At 34.0% G+C, this 14,267-nt stretch overlaps 1 protein-coding gene across 1 annotated transcript; it reads right to left on the bottom strand.

The window, feature by feature from the left end:
- Window positions 1–12,687: 12,687 nt before the first annotated feature.
- LOC149565224 (glutaredoxin-C1-like) lies at window positions 12,688–13,062 on the bottom strand. The gene has a single exon (XM_089817065.1). The coding sequence runs from the start codon at window positions 13,060–13,062 to the stop codon at window positions 12,688–12,690; it is 375 nt and encodes a 124-aa protein (XP_089673191.1).
- Window positions 13,063–14,267: the final 1,205 nt, after the last annotated feature.

The following is a 14,267-nucleotide window of genomic DNA, read 5'->3' as shown; positions in this document are numbered from 1 at the left end:
AATAAAGGAGTAGAGACATGTCTGTAAAAAGTAGTGCTACAACATATATAGGTCCATATCAAAAATGAAGGAAAGGTTGTGTGATTACATCATTGGAGATTGGTTTGTTAAGTTTAACATCATCAAATTTGTGATTCAAATAACATACAATAGTTTAACTACAAGTTATATTAAGAAGCAGTGAGCCACATTGTATTTATATAACTAAAGTGTTCATTTTGAAAATGAAAAATCATGAGTTGTATGAGATGAAGGTACAAATAAAAGCTGATGAAGAAAAGAAAATTCACATTTCCATTGGGTGAATATAACTTGCCACGCCACCAAATTACTTAGCCATATAAATAGTGTATAAATATATTATATGATTAATTTAGAACTTATGAGTTTAGTAAATGTATGTTGAAAGACAACATATTTAAGGTATTTTTACTTTTATGTAGTAGGTGCTTAATATTTAAATGAGATTAGGTTATATTTCATGCAAACCAATATTATCTCTTAGGAGGAAATAATTAATTCCAAGTATTATTATAATTTCTAATATTATTATAAGAATATGATTGAGATCAAAAGTTGGATTTGTTTTAATATTATAGACCTTCCTTTGTAAATTATTTTAGATCTAATATAGTCAAAAACTAATGTTATTAAATATGTTGATGAGGACTATGGTATAAGTATGTGGTGGATAGGGTGTGTACACAGGGGGAGGAGTAAAATGCTCATGTCGGGTAATATGAGAACTCATATAGATTGTGTTCAAACTCCAAATTTTCATTGAATCATATGGTAGAAAGGATAATGATGTAGCAAAGGAGCAATTTTGAAGGTCATGAGATGAAAATAACTAAGTCAAGATGAAAGTGTATAAACAATAAGTTGATAAATGTGTGAAGGAGGAAATGATATAAGTGATAAATAGTTTAATTTGGAAGAAAATAAAATTAGCAAACCAAGGGATATGAATTAAAGCCATTACATTCCTTTCTATAATTTTAGAAGAAATCTTTTGGAGGGCATTATAGTTTGATTGCATGACATAAGTATTCTCTTTTGAGTACAATTTTAATATCATATTTTGTAATAAAATTAAATCTCTCTTATATTTTTTATAAGACCTATATGCCTTGATATTTTCCTCCAATAATTTTAGTATAGGAAAGTGTGGGAGATTGAGAATTAGAGGGAGGTTGATATTTCAAGTAACCTTGAAAGAGAGGGATAAGACTGATGATGTTGATTAAGAGGGAGCAAAAAATGTTGAGATGGATTTCTCTAGTAATCAATAAATTTCCATTGTCAAGAGGATCGTGATTCATACATCGTGACCATGTGATTCTAATGGGCCTACCCACTATGTACATCATGAGGAAGTAATGATTAAACTAAATGATGTCACTTGTATTTAAAAATTTTACTATAAGGAAATTTGAATTGTTGTGAGACATTAATGAAGTTCTTAAGAATTCATTTGAACCATCTATGAGTCTCTCCTTGATGAATGAAACTTGACATATGAGTCATAGAGTAATTCATGGGGCACAATCATACTTAATCAAGATATTGGCATATTTTGAATGAGTTTGATAAAATGGAAGGACATGTTAGCCTCTACTGTTAAACTAAATAAATGTTTGGACGAAAAGAGCAAGTTGGAACTTAGAAAGGGGTTGTCATATTTGATACAAAATTGTTCAAATAATATAAGAATGATTGTATTATTGCTATTAGCATTTAACTGTGTGATTTTGAGTCAAACTCATTGACATCTGCTTCATGAGTAGCGATTCAACATGAATCCAACTCTCATGAGAATAAATGGAACACATAATACTCATTGAATCTAGGTGATGCTCATAGAGGTGAAGCATCGATTGGTACTCATGAAGCATAGGTCAATGAGTTTGACTCAAAATCACACAGTTAAATCCTAATAGCAATATCACAATTTGACTTGTAAAAATTATCTCCTACATATCAATATAAAAATAAGTGGAAATTTTACATTGTGGGGCGAATAATAGTCAATTTTCTATTCCCACTAGAACCTTATTTAGAGGGGAGATGTTCCATTCTCAAATAATCTAAAAGGACAATTTTTGAATCTTCATGTGTAGATAAGGTTTTTTTTAAAAAAAAAATCTTTAACATTTATTTACTCTTTGTAGTCTCTCTGTTAGTTTTAATTCTATACTTACTATAAGGGTTATTTTCTTTGATCTTTTCCTTTATGTTTGAGGGTATTCTTACAAGAAAAGAAGGTTGGTACTTTACAAATGCTACCAAATATTGTGCAAACTCAATCTAATGATAGTATCTCTAAAGACCCTGATGATCAAGATGGATAAAGTGAGGCTCTTGAAACAAACATCCTTGATGATTGAGATTATGAGATTCTTCTACATTAAAAGGGAGTATGACACTTCTTCTAAGGAAATGCAGGAGCTTAGAAGATTGATACTCAGAGGGAGTCTAGAAATACATGTGTGTAGCTGCTTAATTTTGATGGGCCCATTCCTATGTATTTCACAAGGAAGTGATGACTTATCACTAGAAAATGAGATATCTGATTCAGAGTGAGTCTAACAAGAATCCTTGGGGAAGAGAGTCTTTAAGGGAGTAACTATTAGACCTAACTTCCTAGGATCATTATTCAAAGGTTGAATTTTATGAGGTGCAATCCTTTGTGAATGATATCTTCTTTATAAGAAGAAGTTCTAAGTGAAACTCCATGTAATCCATTCTTCTTCATAAGAGAAAATTAAGGTGAAAGACTTTGTACCACCCTTTGACTAGATTCATGGTGGTTATTATTTCACATATGATATGTAACAAAAGGTGACAATCTTTCATTGACATATATAAACATAAATAAGGTAACCATTATAAGGTAATGATTTAATAAATGGTAGACCTGTTATCATGACAAACTTCATTAAATTATTATCCCAGAGTGCTAGAAGTCATGATAACGAATAGAAAAAAGGTAACCATTGTAAGGTGGTGATCTTATAAATGGTAGAGTTGTTATCATGGTTCTTTCGGCCAGATTTTGCCAAACACTATGATAACCAACTCATCATGGTTCTTTGGGCCAGATTGTTCTGGACAACATGATAACCAACTTGTTGTGGCTCTTTGGGTCAAATCTTGTCAGACACCATGACATAGTTACTATTATAACCACACTTAAAGTGGTGTTTAAGCTTATATAATAGTTATGGAATTTATTTCAATTGTGTGTTATAAAAGGTGAGATGACATCCCTTTATATAATTGAAAGCATAATGTGTTCTGTATCAATCTTCCCTAAGAGGGAGTGTTTAAGTTGTGGCTTCAAGCGAATTGATTCAATTTGATATACATTATTGTTATTGGTAATCATCATTTTCTATATATACTTATCCATGTTAATAATATATATTATAGTATATAATATATATATTATACTATATAATATATATATTATACTATATACTATATATTATATTATATATATTGTTATGCACATATTATTATTATTCATGCTAATATAATATTATTTGAATGATGTTTACACCATAGAGACATATGTGTTCATGAGAGATGTCTCCTCCTCTCATATTTATATGAGATCCAAATCTGCATGTGGACACCATCAATAACAATGACTATGATTCTACATTTGCAGAAACGATCCATGTTACTCAACACACCCCACTTATTGACCCCCTTCCATTTCCTAGCTCCCATCCACATCTCCTCCTCCTAGAATTACCCAAATCCCATGTACTAGACCTAATGAGTCCATCCCCCTAAATTCATCCCCATTGAAGAATATCCCACCCATACATCTACCTCACTTAAAGAAACCATCCATACATCTCCTATTGCACCACCCACTCCAACCCAATCCTATCAAGATCTTGTCAAAAAGCATGTTGAAATATCCCATGGCATAAAAGAAGATTCCACTAGCCCACTTATTCTCACACATGATCCAATTTTACCATTCATTGAATCCAAAGAGTAGTCACCATCCCCTCCATATCCAAATCCTACCATTATACCTACTCCATTTGAAGAGATATTATCCTCCCTCCATCCAAATCAAGAGTCCTATCCTTCCATCCCCTCCTCTTCATGATCATACACCCCCTATAATCCATGGTAGTAGATCAACAAAAAATGAACTATCATATTTGAAACTTTGACTCCTTCACCTACTAAGGGACTCACATCTTGTGTTCCAAGTGATGAACATCATATTGAATAAATAAATAAAAAGTGTATCTCTAGATGTTGATATCCCTTCTATCCCTTCATGGTCCAAAGTCCTTCCATCTTCACCCCAAAGTTCCCATCCATCTTATTCCACATCTATTTTGGGCCCTTATCCTCTACTTCTTTTCATCCCTCCACTTTGGGTTGTTATATCCCTTATCTAAATCCTCCGCCCTTTCCCTCCATTTTGTACCCTTATATACTTAATCTAAATCGTTTATCTCCTCCATCTATTTTGGGACCTACTCCTCCCTTGCTTCCATCTATTTTAGGTCCTTATCCTTCATTCCCCCCCATCCATTTTTGACAATTATATGCATCCATATCCTATATTCCAATCCATCAATCCATCCCCTCAAATCCACAAACTAGATCATCAAAGGCACTCATCCTTGAATCCCTTCCAACCTTAAACCTCTATCATTACATCCATAATTCTTCGATCCCCTCCATGCTCTTTTCATATGATAGCTCATAGAAGGAAATTGGATGCCAAAATTTAAAAGCATAAATCCAAAAATTCACAAAAATCCAAGTGTCAACATGTCCCACCTACAATACATGTTCAAGAAGAGAAATACTTGATCCAAACAAAAGAAAATGTCAAATAGCCACAAAGGCCCAAGCTGAACAAGTCAAAAATCATGTTGATACCTAGGATACTCATAAAAGAAATGCATCTGAAAGAAAAATCTCAATTGGCATCCATTCCCGCTACTCAAAAAGCTTCATCCGTTCATAGTTTATCCAAATCTCTATATACCCATCCTCCATTCCCCCAATCCACTTGTTTTCCTTATAATTCTTATCGTAAATTTGCAATCCTCCATCTTCCAACTTTAATTTTGGTCCTTCTATTTCTTCTACTCCATTTTCTCCTTAATTTCATCCAAAACCATCTTTCTAGCTACTTCATTCACTTTTAGGGTGTGTACCAATGATGATATTTCCAAATTCATCATCCATTTATCCACAAGTCTTATATGAAGGTGAAATGGATAAGATGTTTGTATGGTGGGATAAGATGGGTATCTACCAACCATTATCTACCAACTTGCACCCACCATTCCACTCATTTAATCTAATCAAAAAAGGAAAAATGTAAAAAAAAAGTTCTAAAAAAAGAAAAAAAGAAAGTAAAGGAAAATAAGTGTCCACTGGTAAAAACTTGGCAATTCAAGCACCTTGGACAAGTACCATGATGAAAACTTGGCAAACAAGCATCATGTGTAATCCCTCCATCCAATTTCTCTACACACTTGGGGGAAAAGTTCTAGCACCCACCATACCCATCTTATCCCACCATACAAACATCTTATCCATTTCACCTTCTCCCTTCTTCAGATCTTGATAAAAATAAAGGCCACCAATAGATGCATGCTTTTGGTCATCTTTTTTGACATCTATTTCCCCATCACAAGTTATCCTCCTATCCTTTATCAACCCATTCTTTCTTCTGTATACTTCCTCTACCAACCATAGTTATCCCCTATCTCCCTTGCTTGTTCACCTTTAACATCCTCACTTCCATCTGCCTCACCATACTCTTGTTGACCAATCTTCCATCCCATCACACCCATCATTAGACCTCCTCTTAAATAACATATGATAACTATGGGCACTATATTCCTTGGAGACCATTTCATGTCTATCTTTCCCTCTCCCCAGTCTAGTCCCATTTCCATCTAGTCATCCCCAAAACCATTCATCTCCCAATCCCTATCTTTTTGCATTCCTCTACCTAAATCCTTCTATTTACAATTCCTATTTTCTTCCATCTTGACACTTCCCAACATCACCTCCATCTTTCCATCACTTAGTACGTCCCTTTTTCATTTGTATCAAGCTCTAAGGTATTCCAATGTACTCCAATGTCATCTATTCATATGCTAAATTCTCCAAGAAGTGTACCATCAACTGTACCATCCCATTACACATCTTTCAACTCATCCAATCATCTTCTTGATCTTCTTCCCAACCTTGTTGTGAGTCTTGGTCACAATATAGTCATCATCATTGGGATGCATCCTTACTACTCCTTGTATTAAGGTGTATATTTCCCTTATCCACATCACCCTATCCACCCTCAATCCCCTATCTCCTCACCTTGCACTTTTCATCTATTATCTTCTTATCTTGAGATTTTCATCCACTACCTTATCATCCTAAGCTTTTCATCCACTACCTCCTCATCCTGAGATTTTCATCTACTATCTCCTCATCTTGAGATTTTTCCCATTGTACTATATTAGATTCCACTATCGTATCATACTACGCTTTTGTATACTACTCCTTGTAAATATCTTGGTTAGTTCACTATATATTTCTTAAGAGTCCATCGTTAGCTTAGTACTATTGTATATATCTCACCTCTTTTTGTCAGTTCATGTCTAATCATAATCTACAGTTCTCCTAGCTATATATTTTAGACAATCCTCATGAGAGATCCTCTACCATCCAAGTATTGTCCTAATTTTTTTTTTTTGCCTAAATCTCATCACCACTCTAGATACCACCAACAGATCCTTGTAGGATACAACTTTCCTCTTGTTTGATCTTGGTTTGTGCATCTCCCATCCTACCAATCTCTTTGGAAAAAGGTTATTTTGTATGGATTTACTCTTTCTTTTGATATTGGATTTCAATTTTGGGTCTTGATTATCTTTTCCAAGTAATTTGGTTGTTTCATCCTCAGGGTTGCCACAATATTTTATATCATGGTGTGCTACGAATGGGGTAATTCGAGAGCAAGGTCTTGATCAGGTCTTTTCCTCTTTTTCTTTTTTTCTTGTGAGTTAATTGGATGTGATGCTTGCATATTCCAAACATGTTATCACTTGTAGTTACATGATGCAAATGGGAAATGTCATTTTCTTGTAGATTAGCCAGTATTTTTTCCACTCTCCTTCCTCTGGGATACATGTGTGATATTGGAGAAATCCTTGCATGTTTTTTTTGAGTCAATCCTATGTAATTTTTGTGCAAAGGCATTAATGTTCTTCATAACCTTGGCATGTCTCCAATATTTTTATATCAAAATAAGTGCTCAACTACATTGTGGTTCTCCCCTTTGAAACACCCCCACAGTCAAGATTCAATGGATTCCTTCACCCCTCCATTCCACAAAATCAAAAGTCATTTTCCAACATCTTATCTAAGTATCCAATCCAATCAGTCCTACCATTATGATCCAACCACTCTACCACTCCCATAATATCCAAAGTTCCCCACCTCTTTTCCATCTCTTGCCTTGCTCCTTCCATCCCCAACCCGAGTTCTTCAAAAATGGTTATTCTTGTGTACATGGTTATTCTTTGTCTCATTCTCCCATAGTGAGAGTCTAAGTCCCTCTTAATCCTCTCTTAGTTTGTTTGCATCCTCCTGCTCACCCAAGCTTGTTGTACCTTTTTCAAGAATTTCCCGAGCCTTGTCTTCTCTCCCCACTTCCTTCTTGTGGGGCATCACATAGTTCAATCTCTCCTCTTTCTATTCATTATTGGGGTAAATTTTCTGCTCTAAAAAATCTTCTTCATGTCATCTATCTTTAAACTTCTTTGAAATAGTATTATTCCAACACTATCTGAAAGAGGGGGAAAATGTAGACACCTAAATGTGATTACATCATTTAAGTAATCCTATTCAGTCATCTCCTAAGGCATCATTGATTAAGTATTTAATATTAATTAATTCAACATCATCCCCTTGTTAATTAATTTAATTGATCAACTATAGCCCAATTGATAAAATCAAATGACAAACCCAAAGTCTAATTATCAATTAAATCCTCATTCTCCTATTAAATTATATAAATTCATAATATCTATTTAATTTAATCCTAAAATACCCTTTGATTTAATAAATCATTTAAAATCAAATCCCCTACCTCTTACTATTCCTAAATCCCTACCATTAGCAGGAAATTGCAATGACATGAATGCCTCTAAGAGCCAATCTCCTTCCACATGTTCTTTTCTTTTCTTTGTATTCATTCTTCTCTCTCTCATCCTCATCCTCACAGTAATGCCTAAAGAATGCTTGAAATACAAGTGGGATTGTTTGGTGAAAAATTGTAAGAGAGGTAGTTTAAAGCTAGCTTCACCTCTTTAAACCCACAAATCAAGATGTCACCGTGAACACTTCTAAGCCTTGCAGGATCGTAGTGTCATGGGATCGCTCTATAAGTATTTTGCTTGTGAATGTATTTTCTTCACCAGTTTTTAGAACATGTTCCCATGTATTTTACTACATTCTTACATCTTAGGATCACTTGTTAACACACATAGGATCGTGGTCTCATAAACTATTCATTTTAAGAATATTTTTGTAGGTTGAGCAATGATTTTACTAACATTATTTATAGGTTTAGGTTGAGTCTTTGAGTTTGCTTTATTTTTTTAACTTACATATTTAACCATGGAATAAACTCACATCTCAATTTGTGCTTAATAGTTTGATCAAATTAATCTTGAATTCTTAAAGGAAATCAATAAAGAAGTTTTGCAATGGCATGAACGATTAAACAAAGAAAAATAAATAAATTTAAATGCCAAGGAGCAACAACCCATTTCTATAACTCACACTTCAATTTGGGCATGAAACACTTTAACTCAATCTCAAATGCCTAAAAATCAATGAACATTGCAAATTGACACACTTCAAACTTTGGGGCTTAAAAAAAATTCATCCAATGTCGATAGTCCTAACTGAGTGGATTTAATAGTCCTATTTGTAAATCCTTTTGTAATGTGACATTCCATTGAATGTTTCTAAGTCCTTTAGATAGGACGCTCATTGAATGGTGATAAGGTTTAGATGATCTTTGGTAAAAATTACCTAACAAAGTCACATCTTAAAAATGTGTACGTAACCTTTGACAAGGTTTGCTCTTAACCAAGCTCACTCATTAAGGGTTTCCATGTTAAAAATATTGGTTTTAATGTGTGCATGGATGTTTTAGATGTTATTTTATGTTTTCATGTGAAAAGTGTCTGTTGTTGTTGTAATTTAGTTGGATAAGTTAGATCTATTCACCGAGTAAATTTGTTGATAAGTTTAAGTAGTTTAAAGTATTGAGAATTATTTAAAGAGCTTGATGATAATTTATTCACCCCCTCCCCCTAGTTATCTAGCTCATATTAATATTTGACATGCTCAACACACTTGTAATATTCTTCTTAATCGTAAATCCAACATATTATTTTTTCTTATGCTTTAAAAAAAAAATATGTATATATTTCTTTTAGATTGTATGATTTAACTCTATTTCTAATTACATGAATATTTAGATTGAATTTAAATGCATTACATTTATTTAAGATAGAAAAATGATCAATCTTGTATTATTTTATTTACCTAATATTTTTCTTATAATTCTTATATTTTTTATCGATGAGAGGCTAAAGCCAAGATTAATTATTAGATGTTTATTATTATTTTTGATTATTTATTTATTTTACTCAAGTAAATTCAAACCCAAGACCTCCCACATTAAAGGCTCACAATTTTCTGTTGTGTTGTAGGCTCTTGTCCAATTTTATAATTTTTTTATTTACATTGAAATTATTTATAATTTAATTCAATTTTACTATTGAATTTGAAGAAGATCATCAATCTATGATGTTTTTTTTTCAATCTAATGTTTTACTTAAGTAATATTTTCTAAATAATTAAATAGGGTTGCAAGATTTGGGTTTAACCATGGAGTAAACTCTATAGTTAAGCACACTTAGGCTGGAGTAGTACTAGGATGGGTGACCTCCCAGGAAGTCCTGGTGCTTCACCCCTATGAGCCTCACCTAGATCCAATGAGTGTAGAAGTGTTTTACTTATTCTGATGAGAGATGGTTTCATCTTGAATCACTACTCATGAAGCATCCGTCAATGAGTTTGACTCAAAATCACACAGTTAAATCTTGATAGCAATATCACAATTTGACTTGCTGTGGAAATTATCTCCTACTTATCAATTAAATTCTAGTTATCAAACTCAAGTTTAGCTACACTAGTCATAAATATACCTACTAGAATCTATTACAATCAACTTAATAATTATTATAATCATGAATCAAGTAAAATCATAAAACGTTTGGCTCATAATAACTCTTTAATTTTCTACTACACCTCCTAAATCAAGTAGGGAATAAATAATTTTTTCATAATACTATGATGATAGGTAGTCAAACTATTAAATCTTCTTTCCTACCTCATTTCCATTATTAAAAAGGGCTTTGTACAATAAATAATTTTTGGATCCCTTCTTAGGTACTCATAAGATCCTTTACAAAAGGCATGTACGGTTTTAAAAATTTACAATTCAAAATCTTATGATTAAAATTCCTTCATGTTACATTTACATTTTTATAAATATCCAAAATGTTGAAATTTTGGTCATAGGATATGCAACTAATTAAGAAACTTCTTACTATCCCATCCCATCCCATGTTCTTTTTATTTATCAATGATAATTTTGAAGATTTTTTTCATGAATAAATAAGGCTTAGCCAAGGTGAACCCCTTTCCCCTATATTATCATTCTTTATATGGAGATTCATAGAAATCATACTAGTAGATTAATTTTCAAGTATAGTCTTAAAGGGATGATTTTGGCTTACTCTATCTCTCCTTGAATCAATCCAAAATTGCATGGATATAACAATCCTCTTTAACTATCTTTTATGTGAAATTTTCAAAATGGAAAAGTGATGCTTAATGATGTTCAAATATCATGGAAGCATTACATATCAAGGAAAGGCTTTAGTATTCTCCATACAACAAAATCATCAAAAAAATCCCAATAGAAATTGTGGGTGGAAATGTTAAATAATAATCCATGTAAGAAGATATCAAATTTTGAAAGTTTCTTTTCTAATATCCCCATTTTTTATTTGGCCATATTAATAATTGTGGCATTTATAGAAGATACAATTGAGCAAATTTAGAAGAAGTGTCGCTAAACATGAATAGAAAAAATTAGAAATTTGGTCATTTTCTAATGGAACACTATTAGTGAAGAAAAAACTTCTTGAGGTCTTGGAGTTATAAAAGTAAGTTCTTAAAACAATATACTTTCTAATATTATGTAGAACCTACTATCCAAAAATAATTATTGTACCAAGGTTTCCTAAGTCAAATATATTGAGGGTGGGGACCTCTTTTTCTTACCCCTTCTAAGGAATCAACTACATTGAGTAATATCCTAGATACTAAGAAAATCCTTAGTCAATTATATGATGCATGCTAAATAGACTTTAAAATATAAAATTTTAAGAGGCTACTCAGATCAAAATATTAATATTAGATCAATTCCCTTATCTAAAATATAAGAAAGTTTGGTTTCATACTAGAGTGAAAGGAAACCTAGATGGACACGCTTCCCACTATATTTATTCTTAATAAAGGACATTAAAGATTAATCCAGTAAAGGAATGAGCACTAAAGGAACGTTGTTTGAAATGGTCGTGGTGGAGAAAATTTGAACTTTCCGGTCAAACGTAATCAATTACATTTCCGAATAAATAAGCAATCCTTTCGAATTGTATTATTTGGTTCAATTAGGATTGCATTTGGTATTGGCGAGAATTGCAAATCCTGGCCTTACATAATGTCTTCAACTCTGCAACGACTTCTCTCACAAAATTGGACGGTGTTTGGTCAGCATGGCAACATTTTTGGACACTGCATTGATTTCGAAGACGCGCATTTGAACAGACGAGGACGAAGAAGACATGGCAAAAAGAGGAAAAAGGAATCTTAATAGACCAAGAATGGCGGGAGCTGCAAAAGGAGCTCAGCAGACCCACTTGTGATTTTGACTTTCCAGATTTACAAAACCCTAAAAACAAGTGAACTAATCGTGCAAAGCTGTTAACACAAATGGCGTCCGCACTGCAGAAGAATTTTCATACCAGATGATACTCACTGGCGGAAATTCGAACATTACAAATGGCCATTGATATTCCATGGCAGCTAAATAAGAAGCGATTACAAAATGTTGGAGAAGTGAAGTTGTCGAACGGAATGAGCAAAAACAATGTTAGTTGGCAGTCGGACAAATTTAATTATGCTTCTTAATAAATGATTGATATTAGATGAAGCACATGTTTATCGGCCATTTTCATTAGTTGTGATAGTTCAGTTTGGCTATCCAGTAAACCCTAGAAAACATGTTCAGGCTTCAGATTTCCAAAACCATTCCATTAAAATAAAAGTTTATCAAGCGTGACAAACAAAGGTTAACAGAAATGGCGCTGGGCAAGAATCTCGTTACATGCATTCAAATTTCGAACATCACATTATATAACTACGCTTGTTAAAGTAATATAACAAGTGATGACAAAACAGTGGAGAAGTGATTGAGAACACATCCAAAATTAGGGTTTACAGCGAGCATGACAAAAGAGTGGAGAAGAGAAGAGAAGACATTCATAACCAGAGGGCTCCTGCATCCTTCAAGAAGGGGAGCAGAGAGCCTGTGATGTGAGAAGTGAGGAGCTGGTCCATCCCTCCCACCAACTTCCCTCCCACGAACACAGCAGGCACGGCAGGAGGAGAGGCGAGCAGTGTGAGCAGAGCAGCCTCAATCTCCTCCTCCTTCTCTTCTTTGTCGATTTGGTGAACGGTGGGATGTGCTCCGAGCGTTGAGAGAAGCGCCCTCGCCGCCACAGAAATGCAGCACCCGCTCTTGCTGAACAACACCACCACATCCTCCTCTGCCATCTTACGCACTCTTTCAAAAGCCCATGACATCCTCCCTCGTTTCTCTTCTTCCGAGGAGTCTCCTCTTCCCTCCCACTGCATCCTCTTGCTCTTCTCCCCTCCTAAAAGATTGTCGCTTGCTCTCGTGAATTAAGCTTAAGTGTCTAATGCTTATATAACGGTTCTGCAGTGTAACGGCTCTGCAGAGATTCTTTTGTGAAGCCCCATCACTGTTGATTGTAACTGCTCCTTCTTGATTCTCGGAGATGCTTGAATGCATTTATATATGCTATGAGTTGAGAGCTGCTGTATCGTTGTATCAAGATTTATTTCTAATAGAGATATTGGCCCTGCTTGTAATGTAGATGTAATCCAGAATATGTGGATGAACCACTATAATTTTGGTGTCTCTGTTTCTGTTTTTTTTTCTCTGGTCTTGTTATTGCTCTGTTCTGTTTCTGTTGTTAATTAGTTTTTGGGTCTGCAACTTACTTTCAACAATTGGTATCAGAGCTTGGTTAAGCTCGTTCGATTTTATTTTTTTTGAAAATCGGTGAAGTTTTTTTGTTTTTGCAGGCACCATGGATGAAGCAGAAAAATGGAAGATTGAAAAGTTTTCTGGGCAAAACTTTGGGCTATGGAAAGTGCAGATAGAGTCTTTTCTCATCAAGTAAGATTTACAACCTACGTTGCTTGGTAAGACAAAGGGAAAGGATCATTGTCAGACGAAGATTGAGAAAAATTGGATTTGAAAGCAAGGGCAACAATTTTCTTGGCTCTCTCAAGTAACGTGTTGTTTAACGTTTCAGCTGAGAAGACAACTAAAGAGTTAGTTGAGAAATTATCTTCATTGTATGAGATACCTTCTGCTTCGAATAAAGTTTTTATAATGAAGAAGCTATATAATCTGAAAATGAAAGAAGGGGGAGTAATGTCGAATCATCTGAATGAGTTTAATACATTGGCCAGTCAACTCATTTCAGTTGGTATACCATTAGATGATGAAATCAAAGCTATTCTTTTACTATGTTCACTTCCGAACAGCTGGGAAGGTGTAGTAATGGCTGTGAGCACTTCAGTTGTAGCCAAGACCAAATTGAAATTCGATGAAGTTGCAGCCACACTTCTTAGTGAAGACATGCGGAGGAAGCATCAAGAACCCTCTTCTGGTGATGCTCTTACAGTTGTGAGCAGGAGAAATAGAGGTAGAAGTCGAGAGAGAGGAAGAAATAATAATAATAATAATAGTAACGCAAGAGGAAGATCGAGCCATCGCTCCAAATCGAGAGGAAGAAATGGGTCTTGTT

The sequence above is a fragment of the Cupressus sempervirens genome, chromosome 3 (assembly GCF_028749045.1).
Source record: "Cupressus sempervirens isolate cs-2001-9-10 chromosome 3, ASM2874904v1, whole genome shotgun sequence".
Classification (NCBI taxonomy): domain Eukaryota; kingdom Viridiplantae; phylum Streptophyta; class Pinopsida; order Cupressales; family Cupressaceae; genus Cupressus; species Cupressus sempervirens.
This window is presented reverse-complemented; position numbering and strand designations above follow the sequence as displayed.

Coding starts and splice junctions, on each gene's coding strand:
- LOC149565224 (XM_089817065.1), bottom strand. CDS start 13,062: ATGCAGTGGGAGGGAAGAGGAGACTCCTCGGAAGAAGAGAAACGAGGG.